The 24518-nt window shown below is 44.2% G+C and overlaps 1 protein-coding gene across 6 annotated transcripts in view; it reads left to right on the plus strand.

Annotated features, from left to right (window-relative positions):
- The first annotated feature begins 934 nt into the window (after nucleotides 1–934).
- NUDT12 (nudix hydrolase 12) overlaps nucleotides 935–24518 on the plus strand; it is a 57336-nt gene continuing 33752 nt past the window's right edge. For 2 of the 6 annotated variants that reach the window (XR_012320045.1, XM_073677637.1), the window contains exons 1-4: nucleotides 11345–11380; nucleotides 13620–13815; nucleotides 16335–16903; nucleotides 23218–23385. Coding sequence is in view for 5 of the 6 variants with exons in the window: in XM_073677637.1 (XP_073533738.1) it covers nucleotides 11353–11380; nucleotides 13620–13815; nucleotides 16335–16903; nucleotides 23218–23385 (961 nt within the window). In the remaining variant the exon portion in view is untranslated. The other 4 variants (XM_073677657.1, XM_073677649.1, XM_073677668.1 and 1 more) reach the window with 4 other exon arrangements.

Raw genomic sequence — 24518 nt, forward strand, 5'->3', positions numbered from 1 at the left:
TCATTTTAATTACTCTGGTGAGAAGGATAATAGCAGAAGGCCTGAAGTTCTACAGAGTGATTGGGGTCAATGCCAAAATCATTGGTGGTGTCATGTACTGAAACATTTAATGCCAGCATCCCTTGTGAGGTCTGGTTGCTTTATTGCTAAAAGTTTGCCAGTAATGTTCCGGGATCCAAGGGGTAACGTTTCTCCTTGTGGAGAGTGACTTGACACGCCTGACATACTAAGGTGAGGAGACTTAAACCGCAATGCTCCTCTGGGAAATATGCAAACTGTCTCCAGTAATGTTCCAATTTTTTTGAAAGATTCCAGGCAAAATTAGACTGCCACCCATCAGACCCGCTGCCATGCAATCGTATGGTGCTTGCTATACAAAGGCCCCTATGGCTGCCATCTTGTACCCCTGGGGCGGTGCCTAATAGGACGCCTGTCAGGTTTTTTACAGAAGTATTCAGCATATTATCAGTTGTGATTAAATTTCCTAGCGGGATTAAAGAACAGTGTACAAAAATAAGTTAATATGTTCAAAAATGTAAAAAAGAACTGTTAGTGTCCGCTTACAACATGCGCTTGTGATAAATTATATGCTAAATTATATATTAAAAAGTCCTGCCCCCCGTGTTATCATATGTACCTATGGTGTCGGTGTCGCCTTGATCAGAAGAGAGGATGTCACAGGTAGAAGGGGCTTCTCTAGTCCAGCAACCACGGGCTAGGGCCAAAGACGTGGCTGCTAAACCACAGGGTCCTGAGATTCTCTTCTCCCAATTCTATTTAACTTGATTACATTGACAGAACAATGAAAGATTCAGGTGACCCAGTGAGCCAGAAAAAAAGTCCTAGGGCCCTAACAGTGACAACCTTACAAATAACAGTGGCCACCTTACAAATGAGTCCTCATACGGCAGTAAGCACAGCTCTGCTCATAGTGCGCTGCTATTAGGAGATGGACGGTAGCAGGAAGTAAAGGATTTCCCAGTGATCCTCCTGCAGCCTGTGAGTGCCCTCTGCCCTGCAGTGCCCGCTGCCTCCAACACTCAGGTATCTGCCGCCTCCGGAGCCTGGCACCACTGCCTGCCCGCCTATATGTACGGACCCAGGAAGGGAGAAGGCCGGACAAGCCTTTCAGTCTTTTCTGGGAGTTGTGGTTCTACCCAGTAGGCTAACATGATAATGTAAACAGATTACATTGTAGCAGTATAACATGTAGGGCATGGAGCACAATATAGCACAAGTAACACACACAGTAATGCAATAGAACCCAAATAACATATAGTACATGTGGTACAATACAGCGCTATATGTAACATAATGCAGCACCCCCTCACCCTTAATCCTGGTACGCATGGCACCCCTCACCCCCAGTCCTGGTACGCATGGCACCACTCACCCTCAATCCTGGTGTGCATGGTACCCCTCATCCCTATCCTGGTATACATGGTACCCCTCATCCTGGTATGCATGGCCCCTCATCCAAAACCTGGTATGCATGGGCCCCCCAGATCCCTATCCTGGTATGCATGGTACCCCTCACCCCTCAATCCTGGTATGCATGGTACCCCTCACCCCTCAATCCTGGTATGCATGGCACCCCTCACCCCTCAATCCTGGTATGCATGGCACCCCTCACCCCTCAATCCTGGTATGCATGGTACCCCTCTTCCCCCAATCCTGGTATGCATGGCACCCCTCTTCCCCCAATCCTGGTATGCATGGCACCCCTCTTCCCCCAATCCTGGTATGCATGGCACCCCTCATCCCCAATCTTGGTATGCATGGCACTCCACCAACCCCAATCCTGGTATGCATGGAACCCCTCTTCCCTCAATCCTGGTATGCGTGGTACCCCTCATCCCCCAATCCTGGTATGCGTGGTACCCCTCATCCCCCAATCCTGGTATGCGTGGTACCCCTCATCCCCCAATCCTGGTATGCGTGGTAGCCCATCATCCCCCAGTCCTGGTATGCGTGGTAGCCCATCATCCCCCAATCCTGGTATGTGTGGTACCCCTCATCCCCCAATCCTGGTATGCGTGGTAGCCCATCATCCCCCAATCCTGGTATGCGTGGTACCCCTCATCCCCCAATCCTGGTATGCGTGGTACCCCTCATCCCCCAATCCTGGTATGCGTGGTACCCCTCATCCCCCAATCCTGGTATGCGTGGTACCCCCCATCCCCAATCCTCGTATGCGTGGTAGCCCATCATCCCCCAATCCTGGTATGCGTGGTACCCCTCATCCCCCAATCCTGGTATGCGTGGTACCCCTCAACCCCCAATCCTGGTATGCGTGGTACCCCCCATCCCCAATCCTCATATGCGTGGTACCCCCCATCCCCAATCCTGGTATGTGTGGTACCCCTCATCCCCCAATCCTGGTATGCGTGGTACCCCTCATCCCCCAATCCTGGTATGCGTGGCACACCTCATACCCCAATCCTGGTATGCGTGGTACCCCCCACCCCCCAATCCTGGTATGCGTGGTACCCCCCAATCCTGGTATGCATGGTACCCCTCACCCCCTAATCCTGGTATGCGTGGTACCCCTCATCCCCCAATCCTGGTATGCATGGCACCCCTCTTCCCCCAATCCTGGTATGCATGGCACCCCTCATCCCCAATCTTGGTATGCATGGCACCCCACCAACCCTAATCCTGGTATGCATGTTACCCCTCAATCCTGGTATGCATGGCACCCCTCTTCCCTCAATCCTGGTATGCATGGCACCCCTTTTCCCTCAATCCAGCTATGCATGGCATCCCTCATCCCCCAATCCTGGTATGTGTGGTCTCCTCACCCCCAATCCTGGTATGCGTGGCACCCCTCATCCCCCAATCCTGATATGTGTGGTCTCCTCACCCCCAATGCTGGTATGCATAGCCCCTCCTGATCCCCCAATCCTGGTATGTATGGTACCCCTCATCCACCAATCCTGGTATACGTGGCCCCCTCATCCCTCAATCCTGGTATGCATGGTCCCTTCACCCACTAATCCTGGTATGTATGGTACCCCTCATCCCCCAATCCTGGTATGTATGGTACCCCTCATCCCCCAATCCTGGTATGTATTGTACCCCTCATCCCCCAATCCTGGTATGTGTGGCCCCCTCATCCCCCAAATCCTGGTATGTATGGCACCCCTCATCCCTTTCACGCTGCACACATACAAAAAAATAAACACTTATACTCACCTTTCTTCCCTGTGCTCCAGTGCTGCTGTGTCCTCTTCTGCCGGAGGCCGGGGGAGGAGTGCGGCGCCGGAGCACCGCGCTGTCAGGCGCCAATTTGGTGAAGACACAATGTAAATGTGTCTTGAGTAAAATGGCGCCAGATAGCGCCGATTCCGACGCCTTCACTCCGCCCCCGGTCTCCGACCAGAAGAGAGGCGTTGCGGCAACGCTCCTCCCGGTCAGGTAAGTATGGCGCCGGAGATCGCAGTAGGCGTTCAGTGTCTACGCATACCGCGATCTCCGGCGCCATACACTCCTCTTACCTGTAACGGCTTCATGCGTTCTTCTGTCTGGAGCCAGACTGCGCATCGCGCATGCCCAGTCTATAGAGGCTTCAGACAGAGGGACGCTTGGCTGATTATAGTATAGATATGTAAACATGTAATGCAATGTAGCATATATATGTACTAGCTATTGAGCCCGTTCTACGCCCGGGTGGCGAGCATTTTTATTGGTATATGGTCTCCCATGCTGGTATTTGTGCTGCCCCCATCCTGGTATTTGTGCTGCCCTCATCCCTATCCTGGTATGCGTGGTACCCCCTCATCCCGCAATCCTGGTATGCGTGGTACCCCCTCATCCCGCAATCCTGGTATGCGTGGTACCCCCTCATCCCGCAATCTTGGTATGCGTGGTACCCCTCATCCCGCAATCCTTGTATGCGTGGTACCCCTCATCCCCCAATCCTTGTATACGTGGTACCCCTCATCCCCCAATCCTGGTATACGTGGTACCCCTCATCCCCCAGTCCTGGTATGCGTGGTACCCCTCATCCGCCAATCCTTGTATGTGTGGTACCCCTCATCCCCCAATCCTGGTATGCGTGGTACCCCTCATCCCCCAATCCTGGTATGCGTGGTACCCCTCATCCCCCAATCCTGGTATGCGTGGTACCCCTCATCCCCCAATCCTGGTATGCGTGGTACCCCTCATCCCCCAATCCTGGTATGCGTGGTACCCCTCATCCCGCAATCCTGGTATGTGTGGCCCCCTCATCCCCTAATCCTGGTATGTGTGGCCCCCTCATCCCCCAATCCTGGTATGTGTGGGCCCCTCATCCCTTTCACGCTGCACACATACAAAAAAAAATAAACACTTATACTCACCTTTCTTCCCTGTGCTCCAGCCCTGCTGTGTCCTGTTCTGCCGGAGAAGTGTGGCGCCGATTTCGACGCCTTCACTCCGCCCCCGGTCTCCGGCGAGAAGAGACGCACCGCGGCAACGCTCCTCCCGGTCAAGTAAGTATGTAAGTATAGCGCCGAAGATCGTGGTATGCGTTCAGTGTCTACGCATACCTTGATCTCTGGCGCCATACACTCCTCTTACCTGTAACGGCTCCATGCGTGCTTCTGTCTGGAGCCAGACTGTGCAGGCGTGTTGCTCTTGTGCAGTCTATAAAGGCTTCAGACAGAGACACGCATCTCCCGTTATATTATAGATTGTGTTATACAAAGCAGCACATGCGATGCATGTAATCAGTAATACATTGCTGCACAGGTAAATATCAGTCCTGTGCTAGAAATAAGCCATGCAACCTATCTATAAAGCAATCTTTAAAGGGAATCTGTCAGTACGATCAACCCTCCTAAGTCATCTATATGGACATGTAGCTCATAGGAAGCTGAATAATATGACACCTTCATATCTGCGATCCGATATCTTATTCCACAGAAATCCACGTTTTTTTTATATGTAATGTTTGGTGCTATGGGCCATACACTGATCTGCATGAGAATCGGCTCCCAGAGCTTATGTTGAATGAGGCTGCGTGCCCACTATGCGTTTTTCAAGCGGTTTTGCCGCGGAATTTCTGCAGCGAAAACGCTTAAAAAACACTTGGTAATACGGGCCCCAAGATGCTGTGCACATGCTGCGGAAATTTCCGCTGTGGATTATCATTGCAGAAAAATACGCAGCATGTCTATTAATTTTGCGGACACGCAGCGTAATTGCCGCCATTGACTTGCATTGAATCGCTTAATATTCGCATGACTACATGTGCACATGTGGATATTAAGCAATTCAATGTGCGGATGGTACCCGGGTCTGGAGAAGAGGAGACTCTCCTCCAGACCCGGGTACCATAGTACCTGTAAAAAAAAAAAAAGAATTTAAAATAAAAAATAAACATTATACTCACCTTCCAATGTTCCCTGGTCTCCTGTATGATGCGTCCTGGCTCCCCGGCGGCTTGCGATGGTGTAAAAGGACCTTTCATGACGTCATTTACTCATGTGACAGGTCACGCGACCGCTGATGTTGGCGGTCGCGTGACCTGTCACATGACTAAATGACGTCATGAAAGGTCCTTTTACATCACCAAGAGCCGTACAAGAGACCAGACGCATCGGAGAAAAGACCGTGGGACATCGGAAGGTGAATATAATGGGTTTTTTTTATTTTTTACCATTTTTATTCTTTTTTTTAACTATTACTTGCTTGCATGGATTTATATAGTGTGACCAAGTTGTCAAGCACTTTCCAAGTGATGCTAAAATCGCTTGGAAAAGCGCTTTACAACCCGCATGCGAAAACGCTTGACAGACGCTTCTACCTGGCAGGAAAAACACATGTAAAATCCTCGTGAGTTTTTCCTGCCAGGGAGATGCGGAAAAAATCTGCAGCATTTCTGCATCCTGGGCACTTGGCCTAAAAGGGGGTGTCACCAGTGTGAAACATATAGGACTGCCACTTTGCTTTCATAATCACACACAGCTCTGCAGTGAGAACAGAGCTCACAGTACAGCAGAATTAAAGTTTCCATCATTGCAAACATTTGTAGCAGCTGTTCTCCCATAAGGCTGTCAGCTGTGCTGCAGAGCTGTGCCTGATTATAACCTGCACAACAGAGTTGCACCTTCTTATGTGTTTGTCTTATTACAACCACATGTACATTTGCAGTTATCTTCTCCCAGTGCTGTCATCTCTGCTGGACTGCCCCTCCCCCACACTGGCTGCCTGTGATATGAAAGCTGAAACTCTGAGAAGACGGCAGCCGCAAATATAATTGTAATGAGACAAAGTTCACTTCTGTGGAACTGTGTTAGATCTAGCTGTAGATCTGTGCATGATTATGAGAGCAGACTGTCAGCCATTACATGTCTCCCTGGTAGCTCCCCTTTGATTTAACTTAAGCTCTGGAGGCAGATTCTCAGGGAGATCTGTGTCTGGCCCATAGATCTTAACAGCTCATTTACATATAAGAAATATATAGATTCCTTCACAACAACACATTGCATCGCTGATATCAAGGTATCTGACCTGCATGCCCATGTAAACAACTTAAGAGCTTAATCCTCCTGACAGATGCCCTTTAAAGCTATATTAAAGAATTCCCTTATAATTCACTAATATAATGCTATTATCACAAGTGGTCACCTTACTGTATTCATACCCTGTGAACGTTTTCACATCATTGCCCCACAAACTTAAAGGGGTTGTCCTCCACTATTGGAAATAAGCCAATGCATTTTTATGATGAAAATAAGTGTCTTTGTAAATACCTGGCGCTGGTGTTACTGCCTGTGAGCGGCGGCGCTATCACTGGCCGCTCACAAGCATCACTTGACCCCCCTCTGATGTCACCTCAATTGAGGCGTGACATCAGTGACGTGGTGGATGCCGGGTCTGACACGCGGGGTTACTCAGCCCAGCAGCCACCGCGGGAAACGCAGAAGAGAGAAACCCCTGGCTGCATCTGGAACTTGTCGTGACATCAGCTGATGTCAGAGCCGGCTGCAGACGGGGGTCACGTGATGCCTGTGAGCGGCCAGTGATGCTGCCGCGCAAAGGCAGTAACACCAGCTCAAGGTATTTACAAAGAAACTTATTTTCATCATAAAAATACATTGGCCTATTTTCAATAGTAGTGGACATGCCCTTTAAATGTATTTTATTAGGCTTTTATGTGATAAGCTAACACAAAGTAGCAAATATTTTTGAAGTGTAAAGGAAATGATACATGGTTTTCAAAATATTTAAAAATAAAAATCTGAAAATTGTGACGTGCATTTATAAAGTGCTGTGGAATATGTTGGTACTATAGAAATAAAAATTATTATTATTATAGCCCCCCTGAGTCAATGCTTCGTAGGACCACCTTTCTCTGCAATTACTGCTGCAGGTCTTTTGGGGTATGTCTCTACCAGCTTTGCACATCTAGAGGCTAAAATTTCTGCCCGTTCTTCTTTGTAAACTAGCTGTAGCTCAGTGAATGTCTGAACAGCAATTTTCAAGTTTCAGCACAGATTCTCATTGGGGTTTAGGTCTGGACTTTGACTGGGCTGTTCACACACATGAATATACTTTGCTCTAAATCATTCCATTATAGCTCTGACAGTATGTTTAGGGTCATTGTCCTCTCGAGTTTAACCTATGCTCCAGTCTTTTGCAATCTGTTACAGATTTTCCTCCAGGATTGCCTTTTATTTTTCTCCATCCATCTTTCCATCAAATCTGACCAGGATCCATGTCCCTGCTGAAGAAAAGCATCCCAACAGCATGATGCTGCCACTACCATGATTGACAGTGGGGTTTGTCTCTTCAGGGTGATGTGCAGTGTTAGCTTTCCACCACACATACAGTTTTTCATTTAGCCCGAAACGTTCTACTTTGGTCTCATCTGATCAGAGCATCTTCTTCCATACACTAGCTGTGTCCCTTACATGGCTTTTGCAAACTGCAGATCGGACTTCTTATGGCTTGTTTTCAAAATGTCTTTCTTCTTGCCACTCTTCCATAGAGGCCAGATTTGTGGAGTATAAGACAAATAGTTGTTTTGCAGACAGATTCTCCCACCTGAGCTGTGGATCTCTGCTCCTCCGGGTTGACAGTGGACCTCTTTGCTGCTTCTCTAATTAGTGCTCTCGTTGCTTGGGATGTCAGGTTAGGTGGACGGCCATGTCTTGGTAGGTTTGCAGTTGCGCCATACTCCTTCCATTTTCTAATGATGGATTGAAGAATGCTCTGTGAGGTATTCAGAGCTTGGGCTATTTTTTTATGACCTAACCCTGCTTTACTTTTTTCTACAACTTTATCCCTGACCTGTCTGGTGTGTTCCTTGGTTTTCATGATGCTGTTTGATGCCTAATGTTCTCCAACAAACCTCTGAGGCCTTCACAAAACAGCTGTAGTTATACTGAGAATAATTTACACACAGGTGAACTCAATTTACTAATTATATGATGTCTGGAGGCAATTGGTCTATCAGCATTTTATTTTAGAGTATCAGACTTACAGGAGGCTGAATACAAATGCACATCACAATTTTCCGATTTATATTCTTAAAATATTTAGAAAACCATGTATCATTTCCTTTACACTTCACAAATATTTGCTACTTTGTGTTGGAAGATCACATAAAATCCCAACAAAATACATTTACGTTTATGGGTGTAACATGAGAAAATGTGGGAAAAAATCATGGGGTATGAATACTTTTTCAAGGCACTGTAGCTGCATAACATTTCCTAACTTACCCCATGGATTTTTTAGGACAGAACATATAGACAGTTTGATAACAGCCTGTGTCTGTAGAGAGCATTCAGTTTGCTGGAAAGTGATGAGACATTTTCTGTAGTCCTACATATTGTAGAAAAGTAATTCTAATGTTAATAGTAACACATTTGGATTGAATTATTGAAGTGATTATCTTGTTTTTGAAGGATTAAAGGGAACCTGTTCTTGCTGCCCAAGCCATAGGCCTGACTGTACAACTGCAGCCAGGTACATTTTTTTCTGAAACGCCAGGGCATTGAGGGGATGATTTATTAAGACCAGTGTCTCGCATGCCATTCTAAGGAACGGGCTCACTGGAGTACAATGCACCTAATTCATTAAGAGGCACACGCCTCTTAATGAGGTGCATCTCTTAGCTGGCGTGCACCTCTGACAAAAATGTGGTCTAATCAGGGACTAGGGTACATGACTGGTGAAATTTATATCACTAAAGTAACTTAAATTTGAATGACTCAGGTGTCCATGTTCCACCCATTTTGGAGAAACTGGCCGGGGCTGACTTGAAAACGTCACAACATTTTTGCGTAACTGTCACTTAGTACAAAAAATTGTGACAAATGAAAGTGTTTCACTCCAGAAAACTGTCATAGACACCTGCATGAATTGACCCATTGTGTAAACAAGGACCATAGCCACAGACAAGACTAGTAAAGTGCCCCCCCAAGCCAGCTTTTCCGAGCACACCTCTAAGTGATTGCCAGTTCTCTCCTGATGTACACACACAGGAGAGATCTGTCAGTCACCTGGAGCAGTGCTGGGAAAGCTTCCTAGGGCCGTGCCGGATTAGCCTCATCTATTTCTGGGGTCTCCTATTGTCTGCCTATGTTTTTGAAATGCCCAGCGAAAAATACATCTGGCTGCAATCATACGGCCAGGCTCTGATCCATGATGCCCGGGGTTTGGGAAGAATGAATTACATGACCGCGCTCCACCACTAGATGGTGTTAGGAGCTCTCTACCAGCCTTCTAATATAGTCCTTAATGATGCATGTATTCGCCCGAAGCGTAGAAGGGTAAAAAAATTGTTTAATTGTTCCTGCACGACTAACCTGCGATCACCGGACTAATCCACTGTCAATCATTTGCACTGTGTGTGGGGAGCACGCTCACAGCAGTGTAACCCATATCCTGGCATGTGTGAGAATAGCATGGAGGAGGAGACAAAACCGTCCCTCTTTACCTCATCCCTGCTCTCTCCGCACACTCTGGTATGTCAGTTTAGGCCACTTACACATGTTGAGAATTTGATGAGTATTTTACATCAGTATATGTAAGCCAAAACCAGGAGTGGGTGAAAAATACAGAAGTGGTGACGTGTTTCTATTATACTTTTCCTCTGATTGTTCTACTCCTGATGTAAAATACTGACCAAATAGTGAATGTGGCCTAAGGCTTAGTGCCCACGATGCAGAAATGAAGCAGAAATTTTCCTGAGCATTTCTGCATCTCCTTGGCAGAAAAACGCATGCTGTTTTTACATGCGTTTTTGACGCGTATTTGCCATGCGTTTTTCCAATGCATTGTATAGGCAAATACGCATGCAGAAACGCACAAGAATTGGTCATGTCCGTATTTTTTCTGCGAGTAAAATCTGCGCAGAAAAAATACGGACCATGTGCACAGAACTTGCAGAATGTAATAGGAAATCATGGGATAAGGTATGCAATGCGTTTCTGGAGCGTTTACGCGCTGCAAATACGCACCAAAAGCGCATCGTGGGCACACTGCCTTAGGCTAAGTGCCCACGATGCAGAAATGCTGCATATTTTTTACGCTTCTCCTTGGCAGGAAAAACACATGCGGATTTTACATGCGTTTTTCCCGCCAGGTAGAAGCGTTTGTCAAGCGTTTTTGCATGCATTTCTGCATCTGGGTTATCAAGTTCTTTTCCAAGCGATTTTAGCATCACTTGGAAAAGTGCTTGACAACTTGGTCACACTATATAAATCCATGCAACCGGCAGGGATTTATATAGTGTGACCAAGTAATAGTTAAAAAAAAAAGAATAAGAATGGTAAAAAATAAAAAAAAAAGATTATACTCACCTTCCGGTGTCTTCCCGGTGTCATCTCTGCTGCTTCCGTTCTCTTGCAATGCTCGCGCTGTTGTGAAGGACCTGCGGTGACGTCATTGAGTCATGTGATGGGTCACTACTTTCTAGGGGTTAATCCTGATGCAGGTTCCCTTTAAATATACATTAATTCTGGTATTCTTAGTAAACAGGATACTTCATACAAAGTCATTGAATAATCATTGGTAAATGAATGGTGGAGAAGGAGATTGATATCACGTCCTCACTTGTACTGTTAGTTTGACCGCCTCATGTTTCTCATAAGTTCTTGAAATCTGAAAAACAATTGGGTGACATCATGCCTGATTGATCAAATTGCACCAAAGTGGTTCTACGCAGAAGTCATTGGGAACTTTAACGTAAGTTCACATGTTGCCTATCTGGTGCAGAAAATCCCCAGAGCAATACACTACTAGCTAAATAAATGAGATTTCAACAAATCTCATCTATACCTTGCTGAAATTATCTGCACAGAAATTGACCTGCATTGCGGATTTTAAAACATGTAAATTCCTTTTGCAGAATCCTGCATGGATTTCACCCTTTACAATGGAAAAGGTAAAATCTGAGGCAAATACGAAACACAATCCACAGCTTAATCTGCTTGTTACATGCAGACGTTGCTGCAGAAAAGCTGTAGATACACATAAATGTACCTTATCTTCCCATTCAACTATGCATGAATGCATGAAGTGACAAAAGGAACACATTGGCCATTCGTTTATTCAATCATGGTTAAAAACACATTTAGCCATATGCCATGGTCATAAGCAAAACCTATGCTTTTCGGGTGTGTCCACCCTTAAAAATGTTGGCCAGTGCTTTTTCATTGATGGCCTATCCTCGGGATAGGCCATCATTACCTCCTTGTTGGAATGTGGCACCAGCTATGTGGTGGCCGAAAACAGCAGCTCCGTCAAATCCATAGTGGCCGTGACCGGTTACTTCAGCTCCACCCCTATATATTAGAATAGGGGGTGGATTTCCAGTACCCGGTCACTCCCACTATAGAAGTTGCGGTGCTTTTGTGGTGTTGCTTGTGACCGCTGTACATGTATCTTTTTAACCATGATTGAATAAAGAAGAATGACATTTTTACTGCAGGTGCTGGAATTTCATCAACTTTTTGAAATTGCTTTTTGAAATATTCTGATTATAACATGGGTTTATATTGGCCCTATAATCAATCCTATTCAGGTCTGTTAATGTGGCTTGCAGCAGTTTCATCCATAGAGTACATATGTCTTTTACCATGTGGAAAAGTGCTGCCTTTCATGCCTTTTCTATTTTGACACATCAAAGGTGTCAGAAAAAAAATGATAAAAGCCTTGATACATATCGTATTTATCCTGAATAATCCTTTTCACTGTAATTTTACCGTAAAAGTATGATAAGTGATACATTGATAAAAATTCCCCAATGAGCTGCAGAGCAATAATTTATTTTGAGGCACATGGCATCCACTGAGGTCGTAACGGTGGATAAGGCTGTACTCATAACACATGGAGGGCTTCCATGCCTCATCAAATACTGTATGTACAGTCCTGGCCAAACGTTTAGAGATTAACGCAAATTTTGGTTTTCACAAAGTTTGCTACTTCAGTGTTTGTAGATTACTTTTAGTCAGATGTTTCTATAGTTACAGAAATACAATTATAAAACTTTCTTGGACAAATACAACAAATGTATATAAATACTCAATGTTTACAACGTTGTCCCTTATTTTTCAAGACTTCTGCAATTTCCTCTTCATCTGGATATAAGCTTCTGGCTACAGCTCCACTATCAATATTTGGTCGGTGTTTTTCATCAGTATTTGTAAGCCAAAACCAGGAGTGGGAGATAAGTGCAGAATTGGTGACTTGTTTCTATTATACCTTTCCTCTTGTTCCTCATCTGGTTTTGGCTCCCACTCCTGAGAAAAAGTACTGACCGAATACTGATATGGGATGTAGGCTATGGGACAAATCCAGACTGACGGTAATCCATTCTCACCTACTCAGTACTTGGAGTTTATCACAATTTTCGACTTTTTATTTGGCCACCCACATTTTGAGGATTGACCACAGGTTGTCTATGGGATTGAGATCTGGGAAGTTTCCTTGCCTTGGACCCAAAATTTCAGTATTTTGTTCACCGATCTACTTAGTTATCAGTTTTGCCCAGTGACATGGTGCTTTATCATGCTGGAAAAAAGCATTGTTTATCACCAAATTGCTCCTGGATTGTTGGGAGATGTTACTCTTGGAGGATATTTTGATACCATTTTTTGATCATGGCAGTGTTTTTAGGCAAAATTCTGAGTGAGCCCATTCCGTTGGATGAAAAGCTCCCACACGTGAATGGTATAATGCTATACTGTTGGCATGGCACACCTTTTCTTCTCTGGTCAATCATACTTACAGATGTTCCAAACCATCAGAAGGGGGCTTCATCAGAGACAATAACTTTGCCCCGGTCCCCTGCAGTCCAATTCCTGTACTTCCAGCAGAATGTCACTATGTCCTTGATGTTTTTCCTTTTTGCTGCCCTTCTTTCCAAGATCAAGAAGTCACACACCGAATGAGAAATACAGAAGCAGCAATTTACAGGAGCCGCATGTACAACAGTAGGAAGGTTTTGTCACACAGTAATTAATATTGCTTATTCATTCATATTGCTGTCACTTGAATTGTGATATCCCATCTGACAATATTACCGTATGTGACTTCTCTTACATTGTATAGGGTGATCTGTACTGTAAACCTAAGGGATAAATTGTGCTCCGTTTTAATGCCTCTATTTCACTGCCTTTCAGAAATGCAAAATCCCAGGAAAGAAATGGTTTCTCAGCTGCACAACTTCTGTGCTCTGGGCGATACTACTAAGCTGTTTGCTCTTCTAAGTCATTCATCCTCCATCATTAATGAAACCACTGAAAATGGATGGAGTGCTCTTATGTACGCAGCCAGGAATGGCCACTTTGATGTAGTGAAGATGCTTTTGGAGAAAGGGTAATTACACATATCTTTCTTTTATATTTGCTTCATGCCGGCTTCTTAATACAATTATAGAAGAAAATCAGTCTATTCTACTTTTCAACTTGCAGCTCCACAGCCTTAATTTACACTGAATAGTTTACATTAGAAGATCTCAGCATCGGTGCTCCAGGACACCAAGTGTGACATATTTCAATTATATCAGAGTTTGAATTTCACAGCTAAAATGACTAAGCCTTACTTATCTGTGTCCTTTACACAAATGTAGGCAATTTAGAGTCTTGAGACGTAGTTGAAATTGTTATCTGCCGCTCTGTAATGGAAGAGACAGTAAAGCGAATATTGAAAATTAAGTAAAGATTCTAGAGAAAATGTTCTCTAAACTGATGCTATAGGAAAGTACACAGAGGTACCATGTGTAAAGCGTGAATGCTCCAGTATGGAGAAGAGAAGAGGGTAAAGCGTGTCGTAGGGAGAGAAAAAACGGAGGCTGGGCATTCAGTTATATTGTGTGAAGATTTTTTTAATATACTGTTCACTACAAAAAGACATCTGGTCTTACAGTGAAATGTTGCAGCCGTCCATTCTAATAAAAGTCCCAATACATTGTCCATCAGGCCAGAGCTGTCCGCCAATGCACTGCACATGGAGATCTGTGAACCTGACATTACACATCATATATAATTTATACACACATACACTGTAACTGTAAAATTGTGTAGCTTATTCTCCTGCCACTCGCTTTTCCTCAGCATTCTACAAGAATCAGTACATGCGCACCTCATTCCTTCGACAGGGAGTTACCCCAATTTCCAAGTAATTACACTTTATTCCCTTGTCCTTCCTTAGTAACTTAGAAGCACTCACAGAAGAGCGCGGACCTGCCCCCTCCCCTAGTTGGTGTATGAAGGCATGACTTTTCACCAGTTTGCCCCCTACTTGCATGAAATTATATATGGCTAGTGTAAAGTCTCTAAAATCCTATAGAATTACTGTATATGTGTTTTATGTACCACAATCCCTTCATAGGCGTGTAAGCCTGGAACATGCTATTCAATTCATACGTTTTTCATTTCCGAAAGTGATGGCATAATGCTAGGATACACCACCACGATTCTTAATTGCTTGAGGTTTGAATTTTTTGGCACAGCAGCACTTCCAGCCACCCACTGTATAGGGAACTGCAAGACTTCAATTGACAAAACCAAGGATAAAAACAATGAGAAAATTCCCTGACCGTAAATAAAAGAAATAGCAATATTACATATAAATAACATTAGATACTTTTGTTGACATTTTTCTGATAAAAATAAACCATAAAAACCAAGGTGTACCCAATCAGGATGGTCCCTAAGCTCTAGTATGTCAACTCGCTATGTGCCAGCAGGCCTCAAAATGGACAGGGGCAGAGCAAGACCCAGACCTGACTGTTCAGACACCTGCCAAAAAAAGGGGGGGGGACTATAATAATAATAATTTTCATTTATATAGTGCCAACATATTCCTCTGCACTTTACAATTAAGCAGGGACATGTACAGACAATAAATTCAATACATGGTAAGACAGTTTAAACAGTTATATTAGGAGTGAGGTCCCTGCTGGCAAGCTTACATTCTACAGATATATGTACAAAGCACAAGGAACTACAGCAAAACCAAACAATGGGTATGTTGGTGTAGGTGCACATTAACACTAGGATAAAACCATTGAGCAAACAGTAAGTAAATAGTAATAGAAGGTGTAAATAACATAGGGTACTTAGTTGACACTATTTTGATCAAAAAGAGTAAAAGCCACCCCACCACGACAAAGTGTACCCAATCAGGATGGTCCTTAACTCTAGTATTTCACCTCGCTATGTCCCAGGCACATTAAAGACCATTTAGTTGTAGGCTCTCCTACTAGTAGGCAAGCTGTTACCAGTTTTCTATTGTGTAATAGATTTCATGCATGGGTCACATATACAGTTTTTGCTCAGATGGCCTCAGCTGCCTGTCTCCAGCTCTGCTATTGATTCATTCATTCAAGAAAAGTCAAAGCTTTAAAACTTTTTTTCTCTAAAAGGGGTTGTTCTATAAATAACATATATACCCCCAGGATAGGTGATAATGTACGATTGCTGGGTGGTTGACCATTGGGATCACTGGAATAAAGGTTCTAAAGTCCACTCTGTAAATGAAGCAGTAGTGAGCACTGCCCTATTCACTGTCTATGGGAGCGGTGGTCGCACATTCTCACTATTAGTACATTTGGAGTTTAGGGCACTAGTCCCGGATTCAGCGGGACAGTATGATTGTAGCTTTTATAGGTTTTGCTTCTTTTTCTTTTCCAGAAAAATGGCTTTCTGACACTTTTTAAATCTCTTATTAAACTATATCATAATATATGATTGATTGCCTATGAAAAACAGGGACAGATGCTCTTCACTGCTAACATATGTGATATTAGCTAAGGTTTGCTGTCTTACTGTCTTATCCTCATCATAAGAAGCTATTAAAAATGTATCTGCATCTCATCATTTGTTTATTTTTAGGTGTGACAAGACATTAGTGAACAAGTCCCGACAGACTGCTTTAGATATAGCCAGGTTTTGGGGTCACAAGCACATTGTCAACTTGCTCTCGAATGCAAAAGGTGGAGCGAAGCCTCATTTCTTGTCAGACGCTAAAGAGGAGCATGAGAATTATTTCAGCAACACATTTCTGGACAGAAGCAGTGATAAACGGACAGACACTAACTGGTTAAAAGCCAAGCACACACATGCCAGTTCAGTGTACATCATTTTCTCCAACCTATGTCCTCTCGTATCGCTAATTGGTACAAAAGATAGTGCACAAGAGCCAGAAATCAAGCTCTGCAGACTTCAGCATGATGATGTGAAGGAATTCTTGTCAAGGCCCGATGAGGTCTCATTAATATTTCTTGGAGTGGAAACCCAATTAAATAATCCATTTTCAGCAGAACAGGAGGACAGACTGGTGGCCTGGTTTGCCCTCAATGTGGAAAATTTATCTACAGATCATTTTGAGAGAAAATTTGAAGGCTGCTATTTTCTTCAGCCGCCAATGCCGGCCCTGCTGCAGCTGATCAGCACAGAAGCAGGTATAAGGGGGTTAATAACTATAAATTTTACATTTTCTACATAGCAAAACAGTATGGGCTGTGATATTTCATTATTCTGGTATCAATGGGAGTTGGATTATCAGAGATTCTAGACTTAAAAAAAGAAAATGTTCATGTAAATAAATTCCTAAATATCTTTACCATACATAGTTTTGTCTAGAGAGGTAATCACAGTAATACAAAATGACCACTGCCTTGTTACACTAATAGAAACCTGTCCTAGAGTGGTAATAGGACCTGTGATCATATGCGTTAGGAAACTTCACCCCATCCCTTCATGTGCAGGACGATATGCAGGCAATGGAAATTTTGATCTAATATTGGTGATACCAAAAGTACTAAGGTAAGAAGAAGCTGCTCACACCGCTGTCAACTCTTGTCTATCTGATTTAATAATGAAGATACCAGATGTGTATAGGAAAGAAGAGGCTCACACTTCTGTCCTCCATGTTGCACAATCCCGCCGCTTACTGTGTCCAAGGGATACAGTGAGTGACAGCTCAACTGTCCTATGGATTGCAGGGGCATGCCAGGCTGTCAGCATTATGAGTGACAGCTCGTCCATCCTATAGTATGCGGAGGCGTGCTGGGCTGTCAGTTTTGTGTACCTTGCAGCCCAATTACTCCGGTCCTTCTGGAAATCCTCCAGGTGTCCCTCTTTCTGGGTGATTGCTTGGCTATTTAGCTGGCTGGCTATGCTGGGACTATTGCTAGTCGTAGCTTTCAGCTCATTGGTGTGTTTGCTCTGAACTCTGATATTCTGATCTTTGTTGCCGGACCTTGGATTTGCCTTTTGACTACCTGTATGTTTGACCCATTAAGCCTTGACGCACTCTGGCCTTGAAATTCTGACCCCGGACTGTGACCTAACTACGCCTTTGTCTCTTCCCTCTATTTATGACATACCCTTCTGGCTCTTGACCTCAAAATCCTTGACTTCCCTGGCTCACGGCTTGCCCCGGAGAAGTGATTCAGCGTCACACATGTCTTTCTGGTCTAATACTGGAGATATCCGGAGTGCTGATGTAAGAAGAGACTGCTCACACTACTGTCCACCCTGTCGACCTGGAAATAGCTTTAAGTACATGAAACAGGTTATCTCCAGGTCACAGCTGCAAAGTTTCCTACTGCACATGCTCACAGGCACCTGTAATATTAATATTTTAGGACAGTTTCCAGTCAGTGTAACTAGACAGCAGCCATTTCGATGTATTACAATGAATACCTCCATAGACCAAAAAAAAGTGTAATTTGATATTTATTACTTATACCAACTTTTTTATTCATATTTATACACCTGGAAAAAAGAAAATGTAGTCAGAGGCAATAGTTGAGCAGGAAGCCGTGTAATCCTCTGGCCCGCAGAGGTCAGAATTAATCCAGGAACAGTATATAGAAGTACGCTGCACACTCCACAATTGATAAAAAAAAACACCCCCAAGGTTTTTATCCCAATGTAGCTAAAATTAAAATAATAAAAAAAAGGAATTACAGTATGATGGTGTGAAAATTGAGACATGAAATATTAAATATAATCTATAAATACAATGTATGCATAACTGTACAATTCTATTTACAGCAGCATCATATTTAATATATTAAGCAATAAACCATCAAATATATATCATGGTATGGGTGAAGAATTACTCCAGTAGGCTTGATGATATTTAAAGTATAATTTTGCCACTATAATAAGGAATACACATGAATACCCCAGAAAAAAAGTATACTTTTTATGACCGTTCTATAAGTTTCATGTAAAATAATACTAGGTTAGTGTAAATCTGCAAAAGACAGCATAAAAAGTATGGGGGTGGTGTTTGTTATGCTAATAGATGTGGTTTTCCTCCAGTTTGGGGCAAAAGTGAGATGAACTACGGAATGGAGCTGTTTTTGATGCCCAGTGTGGCGCATGACATAGGGGAAGGGAGTTCTGTGAGGTGTACTGAAACTGAAGTGTATCATCTGTAAGGTGGCTAATGGACACCTAGTTGATGGGAGGTATGTATCACAGAGATGGCTGGTCACTGTGATGTAACCCGGAGTGTTTCTCTAGTGCACATAAGCATTAAGAGGACTGTTTGGTGCACCTGGGACCGGGTTACGGGTAGTTTGAGAGATGGGCGGGTCTAGCTACCCACATACCTCACCATTTGGTGTGGTTAGTATATAAAACGGAGGCCGTTGTTTGGCACATGGCCTGTGTGTTTGGAGGGAGAAGGCCTCCTATGTGTTGTGGTTTCCCGACTGAGCCAGTGGACTGGAAGCTACTCAGCCTGTGTGCCCACAGGACTGGTTAACCAGAGACTTTGCCTTAAGGACTCTTTACTTTGTCTTTGCCTGAACTATAGGCTGTTTGTGTTTCTTTTTGCTTTTGCCGGGTTTATGACTAAATAAACCAACATGGACATTTAAGGGAACATGCACCTGAGTAAGTAGAACCCCCACACATCACATGAGTTACAGGCGACTCACGCCGGCAGGAGGGGCACTGGTGTATCAAAGAGGAGCTGTCCAGTTAGTACCTGTGGGAGGGAGTTCACCAGACTTGGCCATGTAGCAATGCATCAATGAGACTGGCACAGACTAGGGGTAGCATGTTATATGCTGATAGTATGTGGGGGGGAGATACAAGTAAGACAATGTGGAGAAACTGTCAAGGGATGGCACATTTCTGCATTTGCATTATTAGTGGGAATGTGTATGAGATATGCTACTGTACTTATCCCCTCAACCTCTCTTGAAGAATTCACCATATCTGAGGAAAAAAATGGAAATGACAATGCATATATAGAGTTATGAAAACATATTCATATTGGTAAATCAAACTCTTAGGGGTGAGGTTTTGTAATGAATAAATCCAATTAGGATTCTCTATTCTCTCTGTTTGGGTAGCGTCATATGGTCCTTTACACTCCGTCCTTGGTCTGGAGACTCATTCGATCACTTGGTATTTTAGTTGCTAAACATAGTGTTTGTCTTGTGGAAGTGATGGGGAATAGGGAGACAGGTTTTCCAAATCTGATGTTTGATTTGTGGCTTGAAAAATAAAGTGGCAGTCCATTTGTTACCTCAAAGCTGTTGTTTCGGTTTATGTAGGCTTCCAGTGTCAGCCCTCACCAGATGATCCCTGATATTATGTGGTCTTTTCAGGTACATAGTAGCAAAATTCTTGTAATCTGTGGTGCGGGGTAAGCGCTCCCAAGTAGTGGCCAATGTTTGAGTATAACATTCTGTATACTTGGCACGATCAGGTGTCTGAATGAAGGGAGCCCTGGGTGGCTTTGGAGTATAGTAAGATATGGTGTGATATTGTGCTGGTGTCATGATTAGTATTTGAGCTTTGTCTTTGTTCAGAAGTTGTGTTGGGTATATGCTTTGTAGGAATTCAGTGGTCAGCTAATTCAATCTTAAAGATTTTTGAGTTTCATCTGAGACTATCTTGAAATATGTTGGAATTGGGAACATTTCAGGGAGTATTTAGTGGATTTAGGGTGGCAGCTTGAATGGTGTAGAAGACTATTCCTATCTGTGGGTTTAGAGTGCAGGTTACAGGACAGTGCTGAGTTGTCTCAGTCCTTTCTTAGTGACCAGCGTGTCTAGGAAACATGTAATGTTTTCAGTTAGATTGTTGCCCAGTAGTGATGCGTGAACGTGTTCGGATAAGAGGAATTCAAGCACACTTGGGTGCTAACAGAGTATCTTCAGCATGCTCGAAAAATAGGCTTGAGCCGTATTGGATGCATGTCTCGCAGCTGTTTGACAGCCATAACACATACAGAGATTGCCTCTTTGTTAGGCAATCCCTGCATGAGTTGCTGCTGTCGAATAGCCGTGAGACATGCAGCCGCGACAACTCAAACCTATTTTGCGAGCACACCGAAGATAGTCTGTTAGCACCCGAGCGTGCTCGAATTCCCCTTATCCAAGCACGTTCGCTCATGACTATTGCTCAGGTCTAGTGTTTAAAAAACGAGCAAAACATTTAATTGAGTCTTAGATCCAGTCTATATAAAGAAATGCGTGCCACAATAGGAAGTTCAGGAGGTTTATCAATACATTTATGGAACTGATCATGTAAAACATGGGTGTGACAGAATGTGGATTTGTTAGATATTTGGGTGCTTTATTGATGGTACCCTTGTGCACATGAGTTTCCAGAACGTGATTAATTCTATTCCTAATATGAAGGGTAGGGTCTTGTGGGACGTTCCATTATGTGTTGGAGTTAGCCATTTGTCAGTAGACCTTTTCATGGTAGTCCTTTCAGTTCATTACTAAAATTGCTCCACCTTTGCCTGCGATTTAACTATAACTTCCATACTGAGCTAAAGGGAATGAATGGGAGCCCTTTCATCATGTCTAAGGTAATAATATGTAGTTTGCATTGAGAAATTCATTTACACATTCACTTAAAAAGAGAAATGATTTCTGTCTACGTGTGTTATCGCGTTCAATGTATAGCACTATACAGTAAGCTCCCCTAGTGGTATATGGATGGGGCCAGAAAGTGATATAGAAAAATATATACTGTGGGAGAATTGGGGTCTCTGCCCTCCACTGCCCCATCCAACCTCCATCATCTCTACTGCGGAGTTTGCCACACACTTCAAAAACAAGGTTGACAAAAAATGGCAAGTCTTTACTGTCCGACCACCACAACCCCTTTGTTTTCCCCACTATTGCCCTTCCCCATAACCTCCCTTCCTAACTTCACGACCTTACTCGTCTCCTCTCCAAATCACACCTCACCACTTGTGCACTCGACCCCATCCCATCCCTAACCCATCTCTTCAACCTATCACTAACTTCTGGTACCTTCCCCGCTGCCTTCAAACATGCCACAATCACGCCCATTCTCAAAAACCATCCCTAGACCCAACAACCTTGTCCAGCTACCGCCCCATATCGCTGCTCCCATTTGTCTCCAAACTACTTGAGCAACACGTTCACGCTGAACTTTCCTCCCACTTCTCATCTAACTCTCTGTTCGACAAACGACAATCCGGTTTCCACTCCCACCATTCCACCGAAACTGCCCTTACCAAAAGCACCAATGACTTACTTATAGCCAAAGCTAACAGACAATTCTCTGTACTCCTTCTTCTTGACCTGTGCTCTGCTTTCGATACAGTTGACCACTGCCTCCTACTACAGATCGCATATCTTCCCCACCTGATCTTTCTATCACAATAATTGATATCACACTTTCCCCTGTACCGGCAATCCACTGCCTCGGAGTAACCCTTGACTCTACTCTGTCCTTCAAACCCCACATCCAAAAATATTTCCAGAATCTATCCTTTCCTCAACCCTCAATCTACTAAACTGCTTGTGCATGCCCTCATCTCCCACATCGACTACTGCAACACCCTCCTCTGTGGCCTACCTGCTAACACTCTCGCACCGCTCCAGTCCATCCTTAACTTTGGTGTGCGACTGGTTCATCTGTCGCCTCGCTACTCCTCTGCTACCCCGCTTTGCAAATCCCTTCATTGACTCCCATTTGCCCAGCGTATCCAGTTCAAACTACTAACACTGACCTGCAAAGCCATCCATAACCTCTCTCCTCCGTACATCTCTGAACTAATCTCCCGATACATTCCCTTATTTAATCTCAGGTCCTCCCAAGACCTCCTTCTCTCCTCCACACTTATTCATTCTTCGCCCAATCGCCTCCAAGATTTCTCCCGAATATCCCCCATCTTATGGAATTCTCTGCCTCAACACGTCTGATTATCTGCCACACTTGGATCCTTCAGACCGAACCTGAAAACCCATCTCTTCAAACAAGCTTACAGCCTGCCATGACCTTGCTTGCTGCCACCTCAACAACACCAGAGCTACTGCAACCCCCCCCCAACCTACTGTCTCCTTCCCCATTCCTGTAGAATGTAAGCCCGCAAGGGCAGGATCCTCTTCCCTCTGTACCAGTCTATCATTGTTAGTTTGTTTACTGTAAGTGATATATGTATTTGGTATGTAGCCCCTTCTTATGTACAGCACCATGGAATCGATGGCGCTATATAAATAAATAATAATAATAATCTGGACACAGACTAAATGGAGTTGATTGCCCATGTCTGCAGTACTCTCCATTGATGCCTACCGAGTACTGAGGCCACGGCAGCTGCCAGGCAAGTTTGGGTGGGACCCTCAGTTATTAGTACATTTTGACATATAAAAGGTCTTGTGTTGTTGGTTAATAAAACATACGGTATGTATTATTTTTAATAGAAGTGTGTAATGTTGTACTTTAATGTTTCCCCATTATCTGCTTTCTTTTTTTTTAGGGATTCTGGCACAAGCTCGATCTGTCCTTGCCTGGCACAATCGATACAAATTCTGTCCGACCTGTGGTGGTAAGACAATAATTGAGGACGGCGGATATAAACGGACATGTGTAACAAAAGGTTGCCCCAGTCTAAAAGGAATCCACAATACGTCATACCCAAGAGTGGGTGAGTGCTTAACCCTTTTGCGCCAGAGCCTGTTTTCAACCTCCCGACCAGGCCAATTATTTCAATTCTGACCAGTGTAATTTTATGAGGTAATAACTCTGGAACGCTTCAACCTATCCCTGTGATTCTGAGATTGTTTTTTCGTGACATATTGTACTTCATGATAGAGGTAAATTTAGGTCAATAATTTTTGCATTTATTTGTAAAAAATTTACATTTTTTATGCCCTTAAACCAGAGAGCTACAGTATCTCACAAAAGTGAGCACACCCTTCATATCTTTGTAAATATTTTATTACCGTATATTCCGGCGTATAAGACGACTTTTGAAGACTGAAAAATCTTCTGTCTAGTCTGGGGTCGTCTTATACGCCGGTAATGTTTTTGAACTTTCAGAAATTGACATGCGGGGATACTCTGGGGGTGTTAATAAGCTGCCGTGGCCGTATCCCTGCCATGTGGGAGTTAATATAAGGTGGAGGGAGTTAAAATACGGCGGCGGTAGGTCCAGACAGTCAGCGCTTCTGTGCTGAAACTGACACATCGCTGCGCTGTGTCTTCTCAGGCCTGGGACACAGCGCAGCATATTCCCAGCAGCGGAGACAGACAGAACCTAGCGAACTTTTCTGACACATCGCAGTGTCTTCCCAGCTCCGGACACAGCGCAGGGCTTCTGTGCCGACAGCTTTCACTTGTCACAGAAGCGCTGCGCTGTGTCCGGAGCTGGGAAGTTCGCATCGCTTCTGTGACAAGTAGTGTTGAGCATTCCGATACTGTAATATCGGGTATCGGCCGATATTCGCGGTATCGGAATTCCGATACTTAATTCCGATACTTTTACAATATCGAATACCGGAATCGGAAGTTCCCATAATGCCTGCGCTCTGCAGTGTCTCTGAAGGATGACAAGCTGGATGGCAGAGCTCAGCTGAGATCCAGCCTGTCATCAGAATGCCATCCCAGCGTGGGAGAATTCTCCTGATTGTTTAAAAGCCGGCGGGCGGTAAAAAGCCGCCGGCTTTTAAACAATCATACAGCCCCATACTGCTTCCCCGCAGCCTCCCACCCCGATCCTCCGCTCCCCTCGCCACCTCCCATCCCGATCGTAAATTAGGACCGGGCGGGGAGTGCAGC

The sequence above is a fragment of the Phyllobates terribilis genome, unplaced genomic scaffold (genome assembly GCF_046119375.1).
Source record: "Phyllobates terribilis strain yellow unplaced genomic scaffold, ASM4611937v1 Scaffold_1__5_contigs__length_1240528914, whole genome shotgun sequence".
Lineage (NCBI taxonomy): Eukaryota > Metazoa > Chordata > Amphibia > Anura > Dendrobatidae > Phyllobates > Phyllobates terribilis.